Source organism: Primulina huaijiensis, chromosome 18, assembly GCF_012295235.1.
Source record: "Primulina huaijiensis isolate GDHJ02 chromosome 18, ASM1229523v2, whole genome shotgun sequence".
Lineage (NCBI taxonomy): Eukaryota > Viridiplantae > Streptophyta > Magnoliopsida > Lamiales > Gesneriaceae > Primulina > Primulina huaijiensis.
In genome coordinates, this window is record NC_133323.1 from 4,572,310 (window position 1) to 4,597,476 (window position 25,167).

The window sequence follows — 25,167 nt, forward strand, 5'->3', positions numbered from 1 at the left end:
CTATAAAGATAAAAGATTTTCTTTACTCTTGTAATTCTTGTGTTTTGAATATAAAAACAAAGGTGTTTTGGAAGCATTTGAGATTGATTTTATTCGATTATAATGTTGTGTGCTGCGTCTTCTCTTTTCAAAAAATATATTGCAGCTGTGCTTGGTTATTGAACAGACACGATAATATAAAGTAGTATCACTACCACAGGCTTTTTACAGTGACAAAAGCACAATGTTATTTGCCAAGTTTTCGTATTTTCTTGCAGTGTTAATTCTTTTTGCTGTGTTTCAAGAACCAGCTTTAGCCATCAAAAAGGTGTGCATTGTCCTGCTCTGTAATTGATTATATTCAGTGTTTTTTTCACAATGTAAAATCATTGTCTTCTTCTCGATAATCGAAACTTGCATGTTTATTTAATCGGATATGTGTGTGTGTGTGTGTCTTTATATATTATATTTTTTTTATGTGTGAAGCAGTCTTATATAGTGTACTTGGGTGAACACTCCCATGGTTCGGATGCAACAACGGCTGATCTGCACCGGGTAGTCGACTCTCACCATGAGTTGCTTGCCTCATTCTTGGGAAGGTAATGATTTTGCCATGGTGAAATCTGCTTAAATTATCACATGATATGTTAAAATTTCGTGTCCTTTCCTGCAGCAAGGACAAGGCAAAGGATGCCATATTTTACTCATACAAGCGACACATAAATGGATTTGCCGCAGTTCTTGAAGAGGAAGAGGCAGCAGAGATTGCAAGTAAGGAGCATATACGCCTTCATGCATTTGATTTTCTCGCTTTTGTATGCATTTAATTTATTATCGGTTTCTATATGCTAAAAGGCTCGTTTTTGTGTTCAATACAGAACATCCGGACGTGGTATCTGTTTTCCTGAATCATGGTAGAAAACTTCACACAACACATTCATGGGATTTTCTTATGCTTGAAAGAAATGGTGTGATTCATCCATCTTCATTATGGAGGAAAGCGAGATTCGGTGAAGATACCATCATCGCAAATCTTGATACTGGTAAAGCACAGGTTTAATATTTCTTTGATGTCATCTTTTTGATTGAAACCCTCTTTTTCAAATCCTGCATTGTGCTTTTGGTTTAAAGTTGAGAACAAAATGAATGATTTTTCATGGCTTTACTAGGTGTTTGGCCCGAATCGATGAGCTTTAGTGACAAAGGGATTCATGGCCCCATTCCATCAAAGTGGAAAGGAATCTGTCAGTTTGATGGCAATGATAAATCCCTTTGCAATAGGTACTCTCTCTCTTTATTCATTTTGTTTCTCTAATGAAGATGACGATAATAGCTAGCTAGTACTGCACCATGTGAAAATGCTTCTTTATATCAAATTTCTCAACATATCAATGCATTTTATTTTGCAAAAGTGCTCTTTAATTTCTTTTACTTTCCAATTGCACCAGGATGTGTCAGCAAATGACTTTTGTTCTATCTATGTTTTGTGTCATGTATCTTTTCTTCGGATCAATATACACCTGACTTTATTATCTTTTTTTTGGGTAGATATCATGTGACATTATCGAATTCGAGGTACATGACACAACCATGAGTCACAGAACATACTCCTCCCTAATAATCATTCACCCCAAGCTTTTCTTGATAGTTTTTTTTTTTTTTTTTTATGAAAAGAGCTGTTACTATTTGTCTATGATCCAATTTGACGAGTCAATATTAATGAATAGCATACTTGGTGAATATTTTTAGATAAAGCGAACTCTAGTTACTATATTATTCTGCTGGTATATTTTCGTAATTAAAAACTTACCAAATACAATTTTAACAATGTGCCCACCATGAGAAGCAGATATATTACTATCATCAAATGTAACCCATTCTTGAATAAATGGCAAGAAACTATTTTCATTAGCAAATAAATCCTCGGTATCACAGGAAACTAATTGGATCGAGATATTTCAACAAAGGGTATGCTGCCTATGTTGGGAAACTCAACTCTACGTACCATTCGGCACGTGATAATGATGGCCATGGCAGCCATACACTGTCCACTGCTGCCGGAAACTTTGTCCCAGGGGCTAGTGTATTCGGTGTAGGCAATGGAACAGCAAAAGGGGGTTCCCCAAGAGCCCGGGTGGCGGCTTACAAAGTGTGCTGGCCTCCAGTCAATGGAAGTGAATGCTTCGATGCTGATATCATGAAAGCCTTTGACATGGCGATACACGATGGTGTAAATGTACTTTCAGTGTCTCTAGGTGGAAAGCCTGTCGACTACTTCAATGATGGCCTCGCCATAGCATCTTTCCATGCTGTGAAGAACGGACTTGTAGTTATAGCGTCAGCTGGTAATTCAGGACCCGAGCCTGGATCTGTGTCGAATGTGGCACCATGGATGATAACTGTAGGAGCCAGCACTCTAGATAGACAGTTCCAGGCTAATGTTAAACTGCAAAATGGCTTGATTCTTGAGGTTAGTTGTCTTGCACAATTTACCTGATTCTCAAAATTTTTTCTCACTTATACTTGAAATCAGGGAATGAGCCTTTCAGCACCATTACCACATGACAAGTTTTATCCACTGATTAGCGCTTCAAAGGCTAAAGCAGCACATGCTTCTGCTGAAGATGCGTAAGAATCTCTTTCTGATGAATTTTGTCGGAGTTGACAAAAGTTAGCTGCTCAAAAACAAACATAGTTTGGTTGTTTTTTTTATCCAGGATCCTATGCAAGCCAGGAACTTTGGACTCTAAGAAGGTGAAAGATAAAATACTCGTGTGTCTAAGGGGAGAAAATGCGAGGGTGGACAAGGGCGAGCAGGCCCTTCTTGCTGGTGCCGCTGGAATGATTCTCTGTAATGACAAGGCGAGTGGCAATGAGATTATATCAGATCCACACGTTCTTCCAGCAACTCATATAAATTACACTGATGGTGTAGCCGTATTTTCCTATGTCAACACTAGCCAGTACGGAACGTCTCCCTCTGGAAATCAACCTATATTCTCACTTTAAAAAAGTTGCTGCTTTCTTCCATGTTTTTCGTGTTCTTATTATATTTTTTGAACTTAACAGCAATCCGATGGGACTTATTACTGCTCCTAAGGCAGAACTAAAGAAAAAACCGGCTCCATTTATGGCTGCTTTCTCCTCCAGGGGGCCAAATACTGTGACCCCCGAAATTCTCAAGGTTTGCTCATCAAGTTTTTGTTTGCCTTGGTGTAATTTGTTTCAAATTTTTTGTTTGTTTAATTATGAAATATTCTGTTTGCAGCCCGATATTACAGCTCCAGGAGTAAACATCATAGCCGCATTCAGCGAAGGAGTTAGCCCCACGGACCTTATGTTCGATAAACGCACAACTCCGTATAATACTGAATCCGGCACCTCAATGTCCTGTCCTCATGTTTCTGGGGTCGTTGGTCTGCTCAAGAACCTCCATCCCGAGTGGAGCCCTGCTGCTATTCGATCAGCAATCATGACAACAGGTACTGATTCAAAATCTTGTTCTCCAAACTCCATTTCTTGCAACAATGTCCTCAAATTAACTCCATTTTCTCTGAAAAAAAAATACCGCAACAGCAAGAACCAGAGACAACACCATTAATCCAATGATGGATGCGGATTACAGCAAAGCAACTCCATTTGCATACGGGTCTGGTCATATCCGTCCCAACCGCGCCATGGACCCTGGATTGGTCTACGACTTAACCGTGAACGACTATCTGGATTTCCTTTGCGGAAGTGGCTATAATCAAACCATCATGCGATCTTTCTCGGGGGGAAATTACAACTGTCCACACAAATACAGCCTCACAAACTTCAACTATCCCTCCATTTCAATAACAAATCTAGTGTCGGGATCAATCACAGTGACACGAAAACTGAAAAACGTGGGCACGGCAGGGACTTATGCTGCCAGGGTGCGTCAGCCACATGGATTTTCGGTTACAGTTGAACCCAGGATTCTGAAATTTGAGGCGTTTGGAGAAGAGAAGAGTTTTAAGGTGCATATACAAGCAAGAAAACCCACAAATGATTACGAGTTCGGAGAGTTGTTGTGGTCAGATGGAAGGCATTATGTGAGGAGTCCAATTGTGGTGACCAGCTCTGGTGATCAGTGAATATAGAGTTACCTGAAGTAAATAAATGTTTAGTTAGGTTGTCTTGTTTATTATTCTTCATTGGGAGGTTGGTTATATTGGATTAATTTAGTTTCTAATGGAAAAATATGTTCCTATTCATCTCATTATTTATCCAAATTACAAGTTAATGTAATATCTCTAAAATAATATTTTTTTCTTGCTCCGGTTTGAGTCAATTTGCTAAATTAATAAGATAATGATTCTTATATAAATCCGAACCCATTTCTTTGGACGATACATTGTACACCAACAAAAAGAACAGTGGATTTCTGAGATCCCCTGGCTCAAAGAAGTCGTGATCTGTAAAGAGAATGAAACTGTTTCGAGTTCGAGATATATTTGCATCATATTCAAGTCGAGCGGAGTTCACATGTTACACCAGCTCTTGATCCATATTTTCATGGCAAGAAGTTTGATGATGGCAATCTAAGGTGGCCTTTGGGATAATAACTAGAAGGTGCTATGATGCTTGGCTCGAAAATGTTCAAGAATTCTCTTTGTTACCGTCCATATTTTGTTTACGACAATCGAATGGATATTTTGATTCTGGTGTGAGTAAATTTGTTCGTTCTAAAGTTTTTGTGATTCACCAAATCATAATTACTCACAGGAAAATCGAGAGACATTTCTTGCAAGAAAATATCCTCGGAGATCACAAGCAAAAGCAATGCAAGCACTACTCCGTATAAGGTGTCTTTTTTTTTTTTTTGTCATTTTTAATGTTATACCTTTTCTTGATGCGTCTATTTCAAGGGGCAATAGTTTTATAACCTCCATTGGAAAGCTAATTTGGTTAATGACTTTAAATATTTTTTATATGACCTTCCTTCTATATTTTCAATTAATTAATTCCCTCAAAATACAAAATTATAATCCAGAAAAATCTCATTTGGTCGGGTCTTTGTTCAACCCCAAAAACACATTCACGCCATCCACATTATATATCTCAAGAAATTTCTTTTCAATTCATGAATTAGGATAATTGGTAAATAAATTTTGTTTTTCAAGAAAAAATCTTACGTTGCAATAATCTTACATTCACACTAACCCAAACATTTTCCTGCTCGTTCTCACTTTTCTTCGATTTAAACTTCACTTTTGACCCCTTCCAACCAAAAAACAAAAATTATACACCAAAAAATAAGAACCACTCTCAAACAAAATCCACAAAGAGCCAGAAAATAGCAAGAAAAACACTGTTTCTCAATATTGCCTCCTTGTAAGCAAAGTTTTTTGAATCCAGAAAAGAGAAAATGGGTCTTGTTGTTAGAAATTGCAAGATAGAGACATGAGTACAGAGAGAATATTGATAATATGGGTAGGGTTTAATATTTTTATTGATCCGCTTCTTAGTCTCTCTTTTTTGACCCGTGTAAGTTAATAAATTAATTATTTAAATATAAATATAATAGTTTAATTTTGGATATACCGTATATATAAGATCAATTTTGACATTTCATACCAATTTAAAAGAAGCCATCAATTTTTTAAAAATTTGGTGTCAGGAGGTCATATAGCTAAATATCCCCTATTTCATCTTATGGTTAATTCTTATGTTGCTGGAGAATCTTGATTTTGTCTGTCGTGATTATTGTCTTTTTTTTTTTGTTTCGCGCATCTAATCCCCATGGCCCTATTCAATTCTTGCGGAACTTTGCTCAATATGCCTTGATCTCACAAGTTACAACTCAGGTAGCGGGTCAGGCCGAGAAATATTTACAGCCCAATGCTCCCATGTCTTCCATATTCCTTGCATCTCGTCAAATGTTCGCTATGGTAGTGTCACTTGACTCATCTGCCAATGGAAGCAGCTACTTCGCAACCTCGAACGGTTGGTCCCTCGGGGACAATAAGACCGATCCCATTTAACAGATTCTCGATGAATATATTGCCAATTCTGGGGATCATAGGCGGTCCTTTCTGCATTCTGCTCATCATGACCACGTTTATCCAGTCTACCCCTGACCACACATGATCAACCCAGACTTGATGTTATCTCTACCCTATCCTAACATCGATTCTTGCTCGGACCAAACTCTTGAATCGTCTTCATGCCTCTTTTACGAGATACCATCAAACCGTTTATCTAGCACAACATCAACGACAGAATTTCCAAAACATTCCCCAAGAAACCAAGCTTATCTTTGGGTGGTAGGGCAAGCCCAAATGGAGTGGTTGTATCCTTATTGCGTAACATTTGGCCATTGAGACTGGCGTTAACGCCACATCTCCAGTCTTTTCCCTTCATCATATGTCTTCACATTGGAAGCGGGCTGCATTACATGTCAATGATAGCCTATACTATATTCCGCTAGTTCATCCAATGGAAAGGGCTAAGAAAGGATAAAGATACTTGAATCCACAAGAACCCACGATTCAATCAATCATCCATCCTATTACCAGTTTGATATGAAAATACCCGTTCATCTTTTCCACGTGGGCTTTGGATTTGGAGCTTCAAATAGGTCTATTATGCATGAACTTGAAGAATTTCTGGCAACACTATTCGAAGGTGCTAACCAAGTAGTCAGTTGAGGATTAGGGAAAGCATAAGAATTGTTAGGGTATGAGAACTCAGAGGGTGTGAAGAGAGGAAGGGATGTTCCGCTGAAAACAGATGACTCGAGCATGTAGTTGAGGAATTTAGCTACATAGAAGGTGAAGAAGATGAATGTATTAGAACTGGTGAAATTTTATGCCTCATGGCGGGTGCCACAGAAGGAAGGATTAGCGATGTGGAGAGTTGGGATTACCATGATACTTTCATGGCTAGAAGATCGTCCAAGCATTTGCATGTCTAGAGGCTATAGATTATTTTGCATAACATTTTTTGACTTCATTATTACAGTGTTAATGTCGCTTTTACAATCATGTACCTTAGGTTGCACAGGGTATGATTCTTATAGTTGCATACCTTTGACCAAATATAGCTTACAGACAGCAATTATGGTACGAACTACATGCTGGTACCTGAATTGCTGGTACCTGAGACTTTTTCTATCTGATTCTCTTTACCAGCAGATAATCCTGAAGAATGATCGATCTGCTCGTTAGTCAAGAACAGTGAATGTGGCGGCTGCTGGTAAGAAGAGCTGAAGGTTGACTTTAGTACCGAATGGGAAAGAATGATTCCTGGCTCAGAAAATGCTAAAGCAGTGCTCATCCGTTGCTTTTTCCCTGATCTTTCACTTGGGCTCTCAACTGGAGAAGTCACAGGACAAGTGGAATCTGGGGTTAGAGGCTCATGATAGGACAAGGATTCATCGACAGAGAGGCTCTTAGCTGGAGAACGTTCTTTGACAGGCTTGTTCAGAAGCGGTGACTCAGATATTGAAGCAGGAGTTGGTGGGTCAGTTAAAATTTTATTATCAGAATCTGGGCAATTGTTACTAGTCCCAGAAGCAGCAACAACAGAGTCTGGCAATTCAGTAAAAACTCCACTCAGACGTTGTTCCTCGATTATCTTCTCTAAGTACTTTCCTTGGGCTTCTATCCGTAGCTGTAACTGTCTTTGCACCTGCACAAGTCATTAACACTCTGATATGATGCACTACTTTCACTTGTCAGTAGATGCAAAAAAAAAATTCTGGGAGCTTTACAAATGCCATCATCTTCCCTTAAAAAAATAGGTAGAACTCAAGCATCTGGGAGGATGCAAAGAGGAAAAATACAAACCAAAAGAATCAACTCTGGATTGTGGAAGAAGATCAGAGAGACAAAGATCTTATATTTCACAGTGTGTCAGGCTAATACGTAGACATTTTAGTCTAAACAAGTGCTTAAAAGTTTAAAGAATTTCAAATATATCTTTGCTCGAAGATAACTATGGCATTACAAATCAAAATGATTAAGCGGAAAAGAAATTTTGGTCCTCTTAAATTATCTCTGAAGAATAATTTCCTCTTACATAACTGAAGCAAATGAAGGATAGATTTAACCTTACCACGTAGAATTTAAGGATATCCTGTTGATTTATCTGCTAAAGACAAAAGGAAAACAAAATAGGAAATACCTCCAGCTGCTCGTGCAGTCGCTTTTGTACCTCCATCTGCAGCTTCAGTGCTTCGTTTATTTGTATTCCACTACAAGAAAAACATTATCTATGGATCAAATGGCGACTGTAGATAATAGTATGGGAAACTGGAGTTATCACATCATCAAGGAAAGAGAATGAGAAACGGTGAGTTACAACTGAAAGTCAGAATTAAAAAGGAAATAGCTAGCAATGATTGGTAAATAACCAAGGTAAAGAAACTATAAAACAGTCATTCACAAGATAATCTGAAAAAAAGTAACAAAAATGAGGAGGATGTGCTCACGATGAACCATCCAAGCTGGACAGAGTATCTCCAGGTTCTTTCTTCTCGACTTTTTTCCCTTCTAACATAAATCAATACAGAATACAGAAGTAAGAAAACGGGCAAGTGAGGGTACAATCCCAATCCTAAAAAATCAGTATAATTTATATACAGTACAATAAGAATGTGATAAACCTACCATCAGATGAAAAATCTGGAAGGTATTTGGCAAGCCGGTATTTCTGTTTAAAGAATATATTCAGTGCAAGGTGCCATGCAGACAAACTTACACAGATAACACTAGTGAAATGAATTCCGAGGCACCTGTAAGTGGCTTTTTACGTGGTAAATTGTCAACCCCTGAACTCCCATTACTCTGAGAACACCTTTAGGAGTAGCTCCTGATATACGGTAATAAAATATCAGAAAATTTCTTTAGTTTATGTAGCGTGGGTGAAGTACGGCACTCTCAAAAAGCCACTCCCCATGAGAATATCTCAGAATATTTTATTAAGGCATTTACATCTGCGCAATTATTCAACCTAAACACTGATGTCATCTATTTGAATAGTTAGAGGAAGAAATGAGGGCAACAAAGAGAGTTATTTGCTTCACCACTTCAAGTACAATTCATAAGGCGATGCAGATTCCATACTAAAGTGAGAGAATTATAACAAACCTTTCTTAAAGGAACTTGCACATAAATGCGTGATTATCTAGCATTTCAATGGTCAGCTGTTTGTGTGGATACAACTGACTATCTTCAATTTGTGTTTTCCTAAATTATTGAGAGTGGTAATACCGTTAAACTACAATAAGCTAGAAAAGATCAGTGGAAGGCACTAAAGAGGAAATACATTCTCCACACAAAACCGTCAAAGCTAACTCGTCAAAGTTTTTATGTTTTTCTTTGTGTTTATTCTCTTTAAATTTATTCCATCCTCAGGGTGTTTGAGTATTTTTTACTTGCCCAATTTTGGGGGAGGGGGAGGGTATAACACTTTTGCTTTCTGAATGGGGAAGAAAGCAACTCACTATCTGGCCCACCAAGTTGTGCTACAGCATCAACAAATTGCTCGTGAAGTTCATGCGTCCAACGAAGCCGCTGCTTAGCTGCCAGTGTTGAATTGTTGTTCATGTTGTTCTCTCCACTGACATTATCCATTGCACTGGCACCACAATTTGATGGATTACCAAAACCAACTGGATTATTATGAACTAAGCTTGAGCGGACACCATCGGGTAGGTGTATGGTTCATTAATCTACGCAGAAGATAAAATCGCCTAAGTCAAAATTTAAATATTTATGAGACCATGAATGGATATGTTATCAACATATATTGAGGTAAGACATATATTCTACCATTTTCCTTCTCATGGATGTAGTGTAGAGTTGGGGAGAGTGTCACAGAGGGAACTAAATGCCCTCAGATGTTTAAGTTCGAAGTAGTCATCATTCAGAAGTTTATCCTATCGTCATTTTTAAGGAAATCAATGTTAAATGATTATGATGATTTTCTGAAGATTCTTCATCCTAAAATTAATATCTGTGCTAATTGCACTTAAAACAACGCATTGATGATGAAAAGGCAGTTTATGATATAATCAACTTGACACTCTTCTCTTGGTCATTTATGTTTATGTGGGACTAAGACCGACCTGCAACCCCACTTCCCCAAATCTGAGATTCCTTTATTAAAAGGAATGGAAGCCTTGTCTATTTATCAACAGAAAACAGGCTTGGTATTCTCTCCTTTCGGGGAAGTAAGCAAGCAACTGGATTCTAGTTATCTTACAAAAAACTATATCAGCGTAAGTTATAAGCTATAACAAAATGTAGGTGATCGAAAAACACATGCAAAATTTTTATTGGGTTATACACAAGATGAGACGGATAATTCGAGAACCAAGACTTCATGGCCGTGCAAGGAGGCGTCGTCCACTTAGTACACTATGCTTCGTATAACAAGACTTGGCAAAATGCAACGCTGTCATCATCAAAGAAGAATCAAAATGGTGAGAAATCGCTCTTAAATTACTAACTTAAGTATAAATCCATTCCAGCAACATAAAACACCACATATAACCATCATCAGAAATCATTGACTGCACAATATCTGTTACGAACAAAAGTCAAAACCTTCCCAACTTTGTCGTAAGCTTCAGCAGACCACCAGTTACACGCATGGAAAGGATCTTCCAAAGCTCAAAATTCAAATCATTTACACTGGAGATTTGGTAAAACTAGAAAACAAGAATAATCCTCACGATGAAATGCAAAATTAAGCACCCTGAAAATCACATATAGACATAAACCTGATAATTTATTCTTATTCCAAAAGATTTCGGCAGAATTTAGAAAAAAAGGCAAGAAATATACATTGTGAATTTAGATAACAAAATACAAAAAGGTAATTGAAATTACCGGATCTACATAATTCGAATTCGCCGTCCTGTAAATCTTCGAGACCTTTCGAGAAACTACGAATTAACTCAAAGCATACTAAAATCACATGGCTGATGCAAAACTGCGACCTAAAGTAATCAGAAATATAATCCAATCGATGTGAATTAAGCTGATTTAGTGGTGTATTGGTTATAGATTTTTAATGATTTTTATGGAGTTTAAAAGTCTATAGGTATTTAAACTAGACTTTTATATACTCCATAAAAGTTTAGTGATATTCAATGTAAACTTTTGTAGAATTTTAAAAAGTCATGTGATATTCAAATTTGACTTTTAAAAACTCTACAAAAGTCTATAGGTATTCAAAATGTCAATAGACTTTTAATAACTCTACGGAATTCTATTAAGTACAAGAATTATAGCCTAAGGTACAGCAATAAAATGTCAACAAAAGTATTTGATTCAACCTAAAGATTTTTATATACATTTAATTGAGAAATCTCCTAAATTCACATACTCAATACAAACTTTCATTCTTTTCTCATCTATTTATTTTTCTTTTTATTTGTACTTTTTAAAAACATAATTAAAAATTTAATTTTTTTTTATTAATTATTATATAACATTTTATTTTTAATTATTTTCTTTAATTTTAGTTAATCTATATCTTAAATTATTGTATAAGCAAATTCATACCGATACTATACCAAACTTTTCGGTATACCGAACCAAAAAAACCTTACATTTTTAAAAAAATTATAATTTATTGTTTTAAAATATTATATATTTTAATATTTTTGTATGTTTTTCCGTTATTTCGGTATATACCAAAATTTTCAAATTGGATATCGTTACCGTACCGAAAAATTCGGTATTGTTACCATATCGTACCGAAATCTTCGGTATACTTAAAATTTGGTAAATTCAATATTTTTTTGTTATGGTAATCTTGATATACCGAAAATTCAGTATTTTTTTCCACCCCTAACAGGGCTTGTATTGGCATGTGCTATATTACACAATTTTATTTGAAAGAAGTGTCAATTTGATGAATTTCAAATTGAACTATATAATGAAGCTCAATTGTCTTCATCAGCACAAGTTTATGAAGGTGACGACTTTGATCAGTTATTTAACAATCAAAAACAATAACGAGCAAATGCTAATACATGTAGGGATACCATAGCCAATGGAATGTAGAACAATGTTGATCAAATTGTCAGTAATGATTAGATTTTTTTTTTATAAAAGGTTACTCATTATTTTGAGTGTTCTTTTAATAAAATTTTATTATGAACTTATAAAAATATTGTTCATTAATATGTTGAATTGACATAAAGAATTGAAATTTTGATTTCAATAAATTGGATAGTTCATTTGTCGTTTTTCACAAATTAAATTGATTTAACTTTTAAGTAAGTAAAATTCATTTACATTCATAAATAAAAATAATAATTTAAAATTGAAGAGGTTATCTATATCCAATAATTATTTTAAAAAAATTAATAAAAAATAAATCACAATTATAAACTACAAAATTCACATAATTCTATGAAAAAGTTTACAAAAGTCTACAAAAATCTTGAAAAAAAGTCTATAAGAGTCTATGAAATTTGTTTTACAATTCTATGAGATTTCATAAAAGTCAATAAAAATCCATCAACTTCACAAAAGTCCTTCATTTAAAAAAGTCATTAAAAATATTTAAAAGTATAGAATAAATACACCCCTGATTTTATGGAAGAGGAGTAAGAAGAACAGAGATGGAGCTGACAGGAGGGGGGGAGTCCGGCGCAAGGGCAAATTTGGAATTTCATAAAACCGCCCCTTAAATCTGAGGACAAAATTGTTTTTTTATTGGATATCCTGCATTTTTTGTAATTTTAATTTTTTATATTGTCACTATACGAACTAGTAACTTTTACAATCTTTATTTTGTAGCACTTAGAAATACATTTATTGATACATACTGCAGAAAATGATTTTTTAAGAATAATAATTGATCAGTGTTAGATAACAAAATACTCTGATATTTATAATCTTTAAGTTGAATCGGCACTAGACAATGTCTTGTAAAATATAGGTTGTAGATCCTATTGTATTTTTTAGTAAAGTTTTTATCAGGTTCTTGGTTCTATCACTTTTTTTGGCTTGATTGGAGTCTTAAGCAAACATTATTTTTAATTCAAATTTTATCATCTTAAACATCGCTTGGCTCATTGATAGATGATAAAAAATACGTAATATAAAAATGATATATCAATCAATATATCTGGATAAGAATAATAATACATGATATTAATCATTTGTAGAGCTAGTTGAGTAAAACAAAACAAGAATAAGTAATTAATTAATATTTTATCAATCACGTGAAACAATGCCTTACAAAATTATTATTATTATATTTCGAGTTTACCCTATTACTTGATTTGCTTAAAATATATTTGTACGTACGAGTATACGTACATAGTTTTCCAGTGTTATATGAAATAGAATTTAACCTTCCGATTGGTATTTCTCCGAAGTGGCAAACCCGTGTACAAATCGGACACGTTTGTTGCAGAAAAATTCATCAAATACTAAAAAAGTTAGAATTAAATGGTAATAGAGGTGGAACATGAACATGAAGAGATAAACTCATTCTTGATGTTAAACCATCTTTGATTACATATTGAGATAAATTAGCTGTCATTTGTTTATCTTAAACTACCAGAATATAGATGACCCAAAAGCTTGATTCAGATCACTAATGGAAATCAAACACGACTACGGTCAAGACATTTTTATACACCACACCCAGCGATCCCATGAGAATCAACATGTTGCACAGTATGCAAATCCGGGGTATAGCCATCCGATTCGCCCCAAATAAACGATGCATCTGTCATGTCCTTACTTGGCATTCCTCGCTTTCCCCCTGGTGAAGACCTTTCTATCCGCATTCCCACAGGACTCCCATGAGATGTAAGGCAGCTTTCTGTAGAACAATCAGCATGTGGTGGATGAAACTTGGGAGACACTTCCGCTGGGACATGAGCTTGAAAGGCATCTGCAGATTGTAATGGATATGGTTCAAGTGGATTTATGGGAGCCGGGTTTGCTCCTTTTCCATGGAAACCAGCTCCATCATCATTTGTTCCTTCAGATCCAAGAATTTGATCTGCTAGCATTTTGCAGGCTCTTTCTAGCATAGCCATGTACCTTTTCTCTGCATCTAGACGAATTTGCAGATGTTTTTCAGCCTGTGCAAAATTTGGCAAGGGTTTGATTTTTGAATTTCAAATCTGAAATGGTACGAAATGAATTTTCGGGAAATAAGTTGAAATCAAGGTGAAAGCAATTTGATGTAATTTTCCAAAAATTAAATTTATTTTGCAAGACAAAAACAAACCGTGCCTAAAATCTTTTGTAAATGCACTTGCCAATGTATTATGAGGCAGATTGAGACATGAACTTACTTCTACTTGCAAGTGTAGTTTGCTTTGAACTTCCATTTGTGCCCTTAACGCCTCCTTGACTTCATAACCCCTACAACAAATCCAATCTTTGACCGAATTATTAATTGAAGTAAAATGCGCATTTTACAAGCTGCCCAAGCAAGAACACAAACTCTTACTCATTCATGTCAGATACTTGTATGTTTTGGGGAGAATCGGTGGCACGAGGGCTATCCAGATGGTATGAACCTGAGACCCCCACCATTTGATAGATCATAAGTCAGTTCACTATTTCGATATCGAAATAGAATAACTCTTACTTAAAATGTCAATAATACAATCTCTTTAGATACAAATATCAAAATGACTTGTTCGTTTTTGACTCAATACAGATGTGTTCGAAATTTTCCATTTTTCATCTCCAGCTCGCTTGGGGACTTGGGAGTCAGGATCGAACAGGGCCAGAACGAATGGAGTCTATATGGTTTGTCCTTTTTGGCTGAACAAATTGAGTCAATTTATTCAGGGATCTGCTCAATAGAATGGAACGATAATATTTATTCTATACATCCTATTGATTTTATAATTTGACTTTAAAGGCTGTTCCAACGAATAGAGAACAAGCTGGACCTACCATCTTTAGAAGCCTCACCAAATTCTTTCCCTGATTGCTTCCCTAATCGATATTTCTGCGATGATGTATGGATATCTGTTAAAAACCTCGAAAAGGCATCACAACACTGCAACTTCCATGGGGAGAAAAGGCAAACTCCATCCGAGGGATAAAAAGATGCATGACTAATTAGAAAGAAAGTAAAACCTGGAGATGGCTTTTTAAATGAAACAGTGTCAATCCCTTGACACCCATAGCACGCATTATAGCCTTCGGAGTAGCCTCTGAAAAACAGTCAATTTCTAGCAATCACTGGACTGGAATCCATATCGAGAAAAAACTTATATATGAAAATTGAAATCCACATACTCACAGAGACTGGATAAAACAGAAAGCAGAAAATATTGGGCGTGCCATTTAAGTCCCTCCGAACAGGTATCATGGAACATTTAAGTTCCTCCGGACCAGGTTGATTATTTTTTTATATCGTCGACTTTCGACAAATGTTTCATTGTTGAAAAACAGAATGAAAGGAGACACCACTGCCAAACTGCTATTGCTTGTTTTTCATTTCCTAAGTGGCACGTTATTAAACAGAACAAAAAGTAAATTATCTCAGCAACAAGCTGAAGTCTTAGCTTGCAATAGAACCAAGCCCGCTAATGGATAGTTTAATAGTATATTCTCAATCCAATAGAGAAACCGAACTAAAACCAACAATAATCGAATCACTCCATTTCATCTGCGTGCATCAAGCTTCATGAAGAAGCACTAATAGATGAAGCAACTGATTTTTCAAATAGCATACTGCACTAACTGAACTGACAAACATATGATGACCAAGATTACATAAATAAGTTCAAGTCTAAAAGAAATTTGTTAGACTAATCAAATAACATGCAGATCCTTGTCATCCACTAAAACAAGTATACGACTATAAAGTAATAACGCACCCTTAAGCACTAAAGTCGGCACTCATTACAAGCACACAATCTAATCTATCAATCAGAAAATTCAAAAAAATGGGTGTCCATTAACTTGGGGGAAAAAAAGAATGAAGAGGGGAAAAGGGCGCTTACTGCCGGGGCCACCGAGTTGAGTAACGGCGTCGACGAAGCGCTCGTGGAGGTCAGTAGTCCATCGAAGGCGTGGTTTGGGGTCGGATGTAAGGACCAGACACGGGTCCGCACTGACCCGTTGACCATAACATAAATTGCTCGACACCTGAAGGTTGTCTTGATTCAAAATAGCTTCACGAGATTGAATCAGACTCGGAAACATGGAGGAGAATCGCAAGTAAGCCTCGTGAAGCTGAGAGATCTTGGGAGATGGAAAGAAGGCGGTGAGTAAAGAACAGGATAGAGCACAAAACTAATATCGCATTTCAACATATTCACGACTTTGCGCTCTGTCAAGTGTAAACAACTGTAAGGTAAAGGACGGATCACGAGAAAGAGAACGGTCAGTGGGAGTGAAAAAGTGAAATAGGGAACACTGTAAAAAGAAAGAACCGTACCAGAATCTCCTGAACACCTGGGAAAGTGGAGCTCATTTTATCCATTCGTTCGTCTGTCAAAATTTGTCTTTACCCATGGAGATTTTCGATTGAATTGGCGATAAGATATCACTTGATAGCTAACCTTAGACTCATGATAACATAAATATCAAAGTCTTATTCACGACTGTATATTTGTTATGCCCACGTCTGAGAGACGAACATATATTAATCATGCACACATCTTACTTTACTTGAGAGACGAAAAAGGAAAAAGATATTTTTTATACGCCCACAATTTTTATTTGTATAAATTCTTTAAAAACATAACAAGCATATCAAAAAATAGGAAATGAGCCATACATGACCATCGAGTATCAAATAAGGTGTCCAGGACCAAATTAACAAGTTAATTTACATATCTCGTGCTAGTTACATATGATCGATTTATTTGGTATATAAATTTTCAAAAAATTAACTCCACAACAAAAACCAAATCAACCCTTGTTAAAATTACTCTCTTGACACTGATGGAACAAAATTCAAGTTCGAGCATGGATGGAATAATGTTTCCACTATGCGCAGCAGAATAAATGACAACACCATTGTAACTACGCACAAAACTGATACATATCAGGGTTGCACTTAACACAGGTTATATAACGAAAAAAGCTAATGCACATTCACAACTCAGGGGATATAGGCAGATTTTTATTTTAAACCAAGAAGTGGAACTTTTGCCTCTAGTCATTAGTTGGCTTGATTATGGGATGGTACTAAAAATTTCCCAAGACCACGTGCTTGCCACCTTAGCAAAATTTGGACGATTCCTCTCTGACTGGGTGGAAGCCTGCTTGCATCTAAGGTGAACTGTGAGTGAGTTAGTGAGTCAAAAGTTATGGGTTTCATGTGAATGAGTGGTGGTCGAGTTAAGTGTTCGGCTTCACAATGCCTAGAAGCTTCCACCCACCAAATCCAGCCAGCGAAAATGCCTGAGTATGAAAAGCAAGAGTTAGCTGGGGAGTAAATATATGAGATATCATAAGAAACGGAGCATGCCATCAATTGCCACCGAAAACAGGATTCCTCAAGCCAAAAACAACTAATACCATACAGCGATATACCAACATGGTCATCAATCTTGTTTTACAACTAAAATCTTCAATCTTCTTTGCAGGCTCATTATTTTGTGGCATTATTTTGTGAATCAACAAATAGAGAAAGACTTCGGCAGTGTTTGCAAATGGTTAAAAAAAGTGATTATAGACTTTTCCTTTACAAATTTGCAATATGTAATCATTTTTTTTGTGCATTTGCAAACACCATCTTCGTTTCATAAGCTAATACATGACAAATCATGTGTTACTCTAAAGAATCCATACACCTGAATCCTCCAACTAATGTGGATATCAACTTGAACAATCATGTTCATTTAATATTAATTGCTAGTCCTAGCACTAGAATGTAAAATACGTAGACCATTATGAAGCTTATGGAAATTTTCTGAAAACTCTTGACCACTTTCTTAAGAGCGTGGAGACACATAACGATGCGACTGCATGAAGGTGTAAAGACAACACCATTGATCCATGACCACACAAACAGTATTGTAAATCAATTAAGCTACTGAATGATTTTAGGGTTTCAAATGATGCATCCACAAATCTATTACCAGTGAGACGTTAAAGTTTCCAATCAAATGTAGCAAACCACAAAGAAGCTTTTCTTCTTTGAAAACACGATGCTATTTGTGATATAGGATTCACTAAGCCAACTTAATATATTTGAAGAGGTAAAGAAACAGAACTTTATAAGGATGGGATCCATGAACAATTAAGAAGTAGGCATAACCTCTTCCCATGATTTTCCAGTTGCTTCCAGCAACGCAGCATTGCAAGTCTTGAGATTTATGGAGGAACCCGAAAACATAGAGGCAGCTTCTTCCCAACCCTTATTATGCCCCATACACCTGCACAATATATTTGAATCAAATGCAAAACAAACTTTTCAATAAATTATACTTTTCTTTCACGCAATCACCATAAGTTTCAGTTTCAGTTTCATTTTACTGAAATGTGGTGCACTAGCAAGAACAGTAATAAAAGACAAAGTTCGTATAAACATCGATAGCATCCTGGTTTACCAACACAGTGCCAGAGAAGTTACAATCAGCAGAGCTCACATTATTGTAAGGATCTCATCTCCCGAGTATCTACAAATAGCCTGCTGCAGATGCTCGGCTGTTTGCCCATCCATTGCAGCAATTGAGTAAAAGCTTGAAATAAAGCGTACTTTAGCTTCCAAGAAACCTTGCACTTGCTCCTGCATAATTTTCAATGTCTCCCGAGTCCTCTGTGCATCACTGCATAAATCACAAAAATTGAATGAAGTTCAATTTGTTCATTTCAATAGTTTAAATAGGGAGGCAACCCCAACCTGGACAATATAAGTTCAGGAACCCAGCCCATTTCTTTAAGTTTCTGGGAGAGTTTGACGGCATCAGCTCGTCCGGATTTACTCAAAGGGCGATCATGATCTATACAACGAGTAATAAAAAATTATACAATTGACTTATTGTATAATTTTCTAAGCAACGCACTTAGAATTTGTACTTACAATTTTATGATTGTCTCAAATAAAAGATGCAAAAGTACGAAACTCTGAAAAAAAATGGAGAACAAGACATGCTTCTCTTGAACATTTTGCATCCTCTTCCAGGAAACCATGATCAAGATGGATTACGGAAATAAAAAATAGTACATTTCATAAAAACGAAAGTTGTGAAGCCGAAATAAATAGAACCTCCCCTGCTGATTATGTTTTTTGCGACTACCCAAGGTTCTAGGAAATTCAAGTCAAGGTAATCGAGGTACTTCCAAATTTTACACAAATAGCTTTTAGCCCGTGCCGCCGTGCATTATCCACAACTCAAATGCATAATCTAGAACTGCTAAGCACTGGCTTGATTTACTGATTCCGTCATTTCTGTAACGTAAGTACCTCGGAGCGAACGATTCTCCCAGGAACTCTTAGCGTGGCGGAGCAGTATCAGACGGCGAGCGACAGCATCAGGCGGAGCCTCCGTCGAGATTTGCCCTTCCGTCGTACCGACTGCGACTGAATTCCGCACAAAAACTGTTGATTTTCCTCCGCCTTTCAACAAATGCAATGCGCTGGTGCTACTGAGCGGCATCAGCACAGCGGCGGCACTCATGGCGGACAAAATTAGCAAATCTTTTGGCCAACCAGATATTTCTGTCGACGGTCTCACGATTTCGCAATTCCCGTCCCAAAAGCGATTTTACTAGAAAATGCGTTTCAATTACAAGACTCGCACGATTTTTAAACAAAATATAATCTGTATCTATAAAAATAATAATTTTTCGTGATATCTATAAAAAGAAACTTTTTTATCTCATTATTTTTTATTTTAATGTCTTAATTTGCTTTACAAACTAAAAATTTGAATTAATTAATGCATATAAATAACACCATTTTTTGGAAGGCAAAAACTTGTGTTAGACGGTCTCACGGATCGTATTTTGTGAGACGGATCTCTTATTTGAGTTATTTATGGAAAAATATTATTTTTTATGATAAGAATATTATTTTTTATTGTGAATATTGGTAGGGTTGATCCGTCTCACAGATAAAAATTCGTGAGACAATCTCACAAGAAACTTACTCTTTTTAAAAATAGATTAAGAAGAAGAAGATCGTTAAAATTATTAATAAAACATCGACAGTGAAGTTAAAGTCCGAGATTGTATATATCATTGTTATATTTAAGAGTGAATACAGGAATCGAGGGAGATCGAATTCGAAGTCGGTAAAAATGACAACATGAGAAATTTTGAGGCCAAATTTTGAATTTCTCAAATATAATATATAATTTTTTAAAAAAGAAATTGATACTCGTTCTATTGGTCAATTTTGTTTTTAAATATATAAAATTAAAAAGAAGAATCATTTATGAATGAACATATAAAAGATGGAAGAAACAAAAACATGGTATATTATCAAACATATATGAACACAAGCAATTTAATTTGACTTTTACATTTTTAATGTATGCCATTTAATTTTTATAAAAATTAATTCCAAATAAACAACTCAATTCTTTAAATAATCCAATCATTCTTGTATTTTAATAATATTTTAAATAATAAGAACAATAACTAAAAATAAAATGTAGTTAGGAAGTTTGTTTATTGTCACAATAATCATAACATCTGTATCTTAAATTAAATTCAAGTGAATTTCGAGTTCATTATATTAAGTCAAAAAAAATTAATTAAAATTAATTATAATATATTTGAAATATATTTTTCAAATCTTTTTCTAAATCAAATCCTTCGCCGAATCAAATGTATACAACCTAAATAATATAGTAGATAGGCGGAGACTTTACTTTAGAACGAGAGCAACATGGAACAGGAATCCATGCCCCTTCTTTATCTAAAGCGAGAAATGGTTATGGCTAATTGGCTTTGAAATAATGAGTAAGAAGTCACTGAATCTTCGGTTTTATGGGTACAAAATCATTAATTTTATACTTCTGCTTAAAAAATTGAATACAATTTACACACAAAATTTTTTTGGGGGGTTGGTGGGGGGGTGTGACCAAAAGAATTTCTTCATGAATTTTTTGAATCAAGAGTACATTCACAATATATGTATGTATTATTGAGCTTCAGCATTCACCGATGGGTTGATATGATGTAGTTGTATTAAAGTTCCCCTCAGGCTGCACTCTTCCACCTGCAAAAATAAATGTCGGTCATATTTAGAGTTTACTAGCCTTAGAAGCTTGTGCTGCTTCAACTACGAAGCAAGTAACAAACCCTTCTTACAGTCAAACCGATGAGGTATTTAGTTTAATTTATTTTGGAAAAAAGGCATTTTAGAGAAGTAGGAAAAAAATTTCCATGTTAAGAAGGCGTGAATTTCATAGCCCATATATATGTATTACCTTTTGAGGAGCCTACTACTTTTTTAAGAATAGACAAACCTGTGATTTACGTGTTTTGGCTAGCAGATAGCAGCACTCTTCGATATGAACTCTTACTCCACCAACCATCCTGGCTAATTCTGAAATTGAGCCATCCATTTCTTCAGCCTGCGGTGAGAAAAAATGGTTTTTGATTTCGAAATCTCATCATAATACACAACATATTGTTCTTTTTAAAAACACATTTAGTTTTGCTATTTACTTTTCCATCAAACAAATATCCTGGCCACTTAAGTTCCTGCTGTATGCTCATTGAACATCATGTTATGTGCTTACTCCATGGACCATGATTAACCAGGAGGATTCTCCTGATTTCAACAGGAACTACTATTTGCACTCGATTTAGATTCAATTTGATCCGTCATATCTTGATCTAATGGTTAGATTGCACCCCATTGGTAAACCAGAACCATTGGATCACATCATCACGTCACTTGATCAGATTTGATCTGGTGTGTCCATTTTGAATTGGACGATTCAGATCGTAGCTCCTTTTCAAGATGATCACATCCTTTGGAACTGCTTGTCTTGATCTGACGTTCCAGATTTAATCATTGTGGTATAGATCAATCTAGCCCATCCGATCATAATCCAATGTCCTGATTGCACCAACTCTTGGATCATCACACCCCTTCATCGTGACTACAGATTGCGCTCCAATGGTTAGTAAACCGTCGCCAACTCACACGTCCGAGTGGCTCCTAGTAGCTCGCCACGAGTGGATAATCTAATAGCCTCCTCATTTAAATTACTTAAAGGATGCATAGATCTTACTTTTTCCGTAAATCTCTGAATACGAGAACCTATCGACTCAACAACTTTATAAGCTGAACTCATAGCATTCTCTATCTCCTCAATATCAGCCTGAAAAAGATTACATCATAGCTTAGTCCATCGCATAAAAGCACCAAATACAAGAAACAAAGATAATTAGTGAAGTGAAAACACTGAAACTAGATCTCACCCGCACTTCGCCACTGATTGGAAGTCTGGCAGATGAACTGAGCAATGCATTTGTTATGCCTGACAGAGAAGTGGTATAATCCTCTTTCGTTGTAGACCATTCATCAAGATATGGCATCTAAATCAGAATTACAGTACATGTAAATATTTTACATGAAGTTAAAAATGAATCAAGCAGCTAGAAGATTATTGGCTTTTTGTATTTGCTGGATGTAAGAAAGCCAATCATGATCACCGATGAACATTATGTGGAGCTGACGACATGAAATGATTTTTTTGGCAGATATTTATCAGTGGGAGTAATCTTTCCTTCTAGCTCTTAGCAAAGTGATGAGTAGTAAATACCAAAATGCATGTTATGATTAATTGGATGAAATAGATTGTTGTATAAGCGGTTTGTGAGTTGGAAAGTTGTGACATAAAGGTTTTCTAAATGTAACTTGGATACAAGATTAGTGAAAAGAAGTTTTGTTAAATAATGCTGACAGAATATCTTTCATAGTATGAAATGTTCAATTAGATGACATAATAAAATTGTTGATTTTGTTCTTACTTGAGCCTCAACAATCGAAGTCAGAGTTTGTATTCCTCTCAATGCTTCAAGTTCCTTGCATTTGCTTTGCACATCTTCACGTATATTTGATATCTCACACCCAAGTGAATAAAGTTTTTTCTGAAAAAAAAGAAAAAGAAGACCACTGATCAGCAAAAATAACATTTGAATTGGGAATTGTCAATTATTACCATGCTGTGAAAGGAATTATGATTCTCAAAATAAGGAGTCAATCTGTTTACAGGAATGAATAAAAATGGTATGTAAACAAACTCAAATTGATCGAACAGGAAATCTGATTTAGTAGCTAGTACCTAGAATAGAAGGAACCAAGTTCAAATCGGGAACTAAATATGCACGACCATACCCCACATGAACATGAACTGGAACCAAACCTCTGATTGCAATCAAAGCAGGGACAAGAATGGTGTGAACTGATTTAGTTTTGCCTATTAAGAAACCCTAAGCCATAGTTTTTCAAATGCTTTTGTCGCTCTTGCCCCAACCATGTTCTAAATGATAGTTCAAAAAAATCTAGGGACGAGGCTTCGCATATTGCAACAAACCTCAGCTTCCTGTTGTTGAGCATGGATGGCGGCCTCTGCTTTTGCATTTGCCAATCGCCATTGCAGATGATGGTTACTTAAGATCTTGAGAGAATGCACATCTTCTAAATGATTGGATATCTTTTTTCCTTTCCTGACATCAAGCCCCGACTTAATGCTGAAAGAAGGATGAGGAGGCAATGAAGTACCTACCCCCACCACCTTCAAAGAAGACGAAAAGTTCAAGGAACGTGTGCAATCACTCGGAATTTTGCCAGCATTACTAGGATTCCTCTCTGTAGTCCATTTATCCACATCTGGCATAGAAGATCGTGTATCAGGACCACTCCGCAGCTTACTCATTGGCACACAGAGGGGTGAGTTTGGACATGAAGAACTGCTCTGATCTGAAAAAGTAACCCTACATGAATCTGAATCATCCCTCGATGTCGAGATCTTAGAAAGCTTCTTCTCCATATCAGAAGTCGCCTCTTGCAATAACCTAGCTGCCGCTGAAACAGGTGTCCATCCTCCACTGCTGCTACCATTTGACGAATTTGAACGATTGACACTGTTAAAAACTTGCCTATATCGAGACTGAACAATTCTATCGGTGCCGCTGGCGATTGGCGTGTCAGGTCTCGATGAAACCGTAAAACTCGGAAGCTGGTGATCCTCGCCGTTCTCCTTAGACTGCTGCTTAACTCGCTGCGGCTGTTGTTTTCTCTGAACAGTGGAAACACCGAAACCTAAAGATTTATCCAAGCTACGATTAGTCTCTGGGATGTGGTTCTCGTCTGTTCGCCGCCTCTGAACCGATTTCGACCGGGGGTGGTCAAGATGGTTCGGGGATGAATTGGGCTGGACGAGGGGAGACATGAAGCGAGAACTAACTTCCCTCACTCTCGGCCGCCGTTGGGTGGGAGGCGGAGCTGGCGGCTCTCCAATCGAACCCGTCGCTGCTACGTCCGTACGGTCCGCCATTTTCTTCGATCCTCCCCAAATTCAGAAGCAAAAGAATCCCAATCCAACAATGTTCGATTATTAAAAGTTCAAATCCTCCTCCAATAACGAAAATGGTATGGAACAAAATCACAAAACCATAATTGGGAACTTTGTCACAAACAAAAGAGAACACGATTGAAAAACTAGCCGTTGCGAAATGTTCACCGTGTCTCGACACATAACGGGTCTATTCCTAGTATTCTATTTCAAAATGTTTGGCCCGTCAACCCGAATCAGGTAATAAGATATATATTTTTTGCCTTATTATTATCGTTAAATATTAAATTAATCCATATAATAGGTTTTAATATGCCACACTCACGCAATTCATATACACAATACTAATGTGTTACGTATAATAAAACATATGGATCGATTTACTATATCGAGAATGTGATAAACATATGCTTACCTTAATCAACCATAGTATAAATCTGACATATTGAAGTTGCTAGCTGATATTTCGATATAAAAGACACTGTTCACAAATTACAATACAAAATGACATTTTACCAAAAATAGCAAGGGCCACAGTTGGATATAGAATGTCATCACTTGCCCAATTTTCTGTTGATTTTTGTTTTGCGATTTGTTCGATTTGTAAATACATAAACTTAAGAACAAAATCAAGACCTTACATAGCTAATAAGCAAATGTTATAATCCTATTAGTGAAAATTGCCTTCGGAGCACAAACGCCGAATTTGACCATGGCAGGAATGG

General features: G+C 36.2%; 5 protein-coding genes across 24 annotated transcripts; 1 reads left to right on the plus strand and 4 right to left on the minus strand.

Annotated features, from left to right (window-relative positions):
• Positions 1-7: 7 nt before the first annotated feature.
• On the plus strand, positions 8-4,222 carry LOC140964098 (subtilisin-like protease SBT5.4). Its single transcript, XM_073423623.1, has 11 exons — positions 8-307; positions 469-578; positions 653-750; positions 858-1,022; positions 1,149-1,260; positions 1,915-2,449; positions 2,513-2,607; positions 2,697-2,942; positions 3,049-3,163; positions 3,248-3,461; positions 3,556-4,222. The coding sequence occupies exons 1-11, from the start codon at positions 224-226 to the stop codon at positions 4,095-4,097; spliced, it is 2,316 nt and encodes a 771-aa protein (XP_073279724.1). The 5' UTR covers positions 8-223; the 3' UTR covers positions 4,098-4,222.
• A 2,701-nt stretch (positions 4,223-6,923) lies between these two features.
• On the minus strand, positions 6,924-11,025 carry LOC140964402 (myb family transcription factor PHL7-like). Of its 20 annotated transcripts, none has more exons than XM_073424148.1 (9): positions 10,842-11,025; positions 10,297-10,404; positions 9,780-9,886; positions 9,452-9,679; positions 8,741-8,817; positions 8,616-8,658; positions 8,438-8,498; positions 8,131-8,200; positions 6,924-7,635 (listed from the first exon to the last, which is right to left on the minus strand). In XM_073424148.1, exons 4-9 carry the CDS (start codon positions 9,579-9,581, stop codon positions 7,075-7,077), a joined length of 942 nt encoding a protein of 313 aa, XP_073280249.1. In that variant the 5' UTR covers positions 9,582-9,679; positions 9,780-9,886; positions 10,297-10,404; positions 10,842-11,025; the 3' UTR covers positions 6,924-7,074. The 20 variants fall into 20 exon arrangements, with proteins under 20 accessions (XP_073280249.1, XP_073280247.1, XP_073280251.1 ...); XM_073424146.1 differs by having other exon boundaries at positions 9,780-10,207; XM_073424150.1 differs by lacking the exon at positions 9,780-9,886 and adding an exon at positions 10,557-10,707 and having other exon boundaries at positions 10,842-10,989.
• A 2,422-nt stretch (positions 11,026-13,447) lies between these two features.
• LOC140964368 (protein PHR1-LIKE 2-like) lies at positions 13,448-16,664 on the minus strand. The gene is made up of 7 exons (XM_073424073.1): positions 16,390-16,664; positions 15,953-16,298; positions 15,081-15,157; positions 14,895-14,949; positions 14,440-14,509; positions 14,282-14,351; positions 13,448-14,065 (listed from the first exon to the last, which is right to left on the minus strand). The coding sequence occupies exons 2-7, from the start codon at positions 16,152-16,154 to the stop codon at positions 13,607-13,609; spliced, it is 933 nt and encodes a 310-aa protein (XP_073280174.1). The 5' UTR covers positions 16,155-16,298; positions 16,390-16,664; the 3' UTR covers positions 13,448-13,606.
• A 136-nt stretch (positions 16,665-16,800) lies between these two features.
• Positions 16,801-19,674, minus strand: LOC140964369 (uncharacterized protein At3g52155, chloroplastic-like). Its single transcript, XM_073424074.1, has 5 exons — positions 19,369-19,674; positions 18,805-18,904; positions 18,551-18,730; positions 18,220-18,337; positions 16,801-17,360 (listed from the first exon to the last, which is right to left on the minus strand). The coding sequence occupies exons 1-5, from the start codon at positions 19,580-19,582 to the stop codon at positions 17,298-17,300; spliced, it is 675 nt and encodes a 224-aa protein (XP_073280175.1). The 5' UTR covers positions 19,583-19,674; the 3' UTR covers positions 16,801-17,297.
• A 1,300-nt stretch (positions 19,675-20,974) lies between these two features.
• Positions 20,975-24,683, minus strand: LOC140964100 (protein ENDOSPERM DEFECTIVE 1-like). The gene is made up of 6 exons (XM_073423625.1): positions 23,462-24,683; positions 22,896-23,015; positions 22,344-22,460; positions 22,154-22,243; positions 21,380-21,487; positions 20,975-21,129 (listed from the first exon to the last, which is right to left on the minus strand). Exons 1-6 carry the CDS (start codon positions 24,422-24,424, stop codon positions 21,052-21,054), a joined length of 1,476 nt encoding a protein of 491 aa, XP_073279726.1. The 5' UTR covers positions 24,425-24,683; the 3' UTR covers positions 20,975-21,051.
• Positions 24,684-25,167: the final 484 nt, after the last annotated feature.

Coding starts and splice junctions, on each gene's coding strand:
- LOC140964098 (XM_073423623.1), top strand. CDS start 224: ATGTTATTTGCCAAGTTTTCGTATTTTCTTGCAGTGTTAATTCTTTTT. Junction 308..468: donor CAGCTTTAGCCATCAAAAAG/GTGTGCATTGTC, acceptor TGTGTGAAGCAG/TCTTATATAGTGTACTTGGG. Junction 1,261..1,914: donor GATAAATCCCTTTGCAATAG/GTACTCTCTCTC, acceptor TCGGTATCACAG/GAAACTAATTGGATCGAGAT.
- LOC140964402 (XM_073424152.1), bottom strand. CDS start 9,581: ATGGATAATGTCAGTGGAGAGAACAACATGAACAACAATTCAACACTG. Junction 8,818..9,451: donor ACAACTTGGTGGGCCAGATA/GTGAGTTGCTTT, acceptor ACCGTATATCAG/GAGCTACTCCTAAAGGTGTT. Junction 8,201..8,437: donor TCCAGCTTGGATGGTTCATC/GTGAGCACATCC, acceptor TTTTTCTTGTAG/TGGAATACAAATAAACGAAG.
- LOC140964368 (XM_073424073.1), bottom strand. CDS start 16,154: ATGTTTCCGAGTCTGATTCAATCTCGTGAAGCTATTTTGAATCAAGAC. Junction 14,510..14,894: donor TGGTGAGGCTTCTAAAGATG/GTAGGTCCAGCT, acceptor TGGGGGTCTCAG/GTTCATACCATCTGGATAGC. Junction 14,066..14,281: donor AACTACACTTGCAAGTAGAA/GTAAGTTCATGT, acceptor AATTTTGCACAG/GCTGAAAAACATCTGCAAAT.
- LOC140964369 (XM_073424074.1), bottom strand. CDS start 19,582: ATGAGTGCCGCCGCTGTGCTGATGCCGCTCAGTAGCACCAGCGCATTG. Junction 18,905..19,368: donor GGAGAATCGTTCGCTCCGAG/GTACTTACGTTA, acceptor CTCGTTGTATAG/ATCATGATCGCCCTTTGAGT. Junction 18,338..18,550: donor GATGAGATCCTTACAATAAT/GTGAGCTCTGCT, acceptor TATATTGTGCAG/GTGTATGGGGCATAATAAGG.
- LOC140964100 (XM_073423625.1), bottom strand. CDS start 24,424: ATGGCGGACCGTACGGACGTAGCAGCGACGGGTTCGATTGGAGAGCCG. Junction 23,016..23,461: donor CTCAACAACAGGAAGCTGAG/GTTTGTTGCAAT, acceptor CTTTTTTTTCAG/AAAAAACTTTATTCACTTGG. Junction 22,244..22,343: donor CAATCAGTGGCGAAGTGCGG/GTGAGATCTAGT, acceptor AATCTTTTTCAG/GCTGATATTGAGGAGATAGA.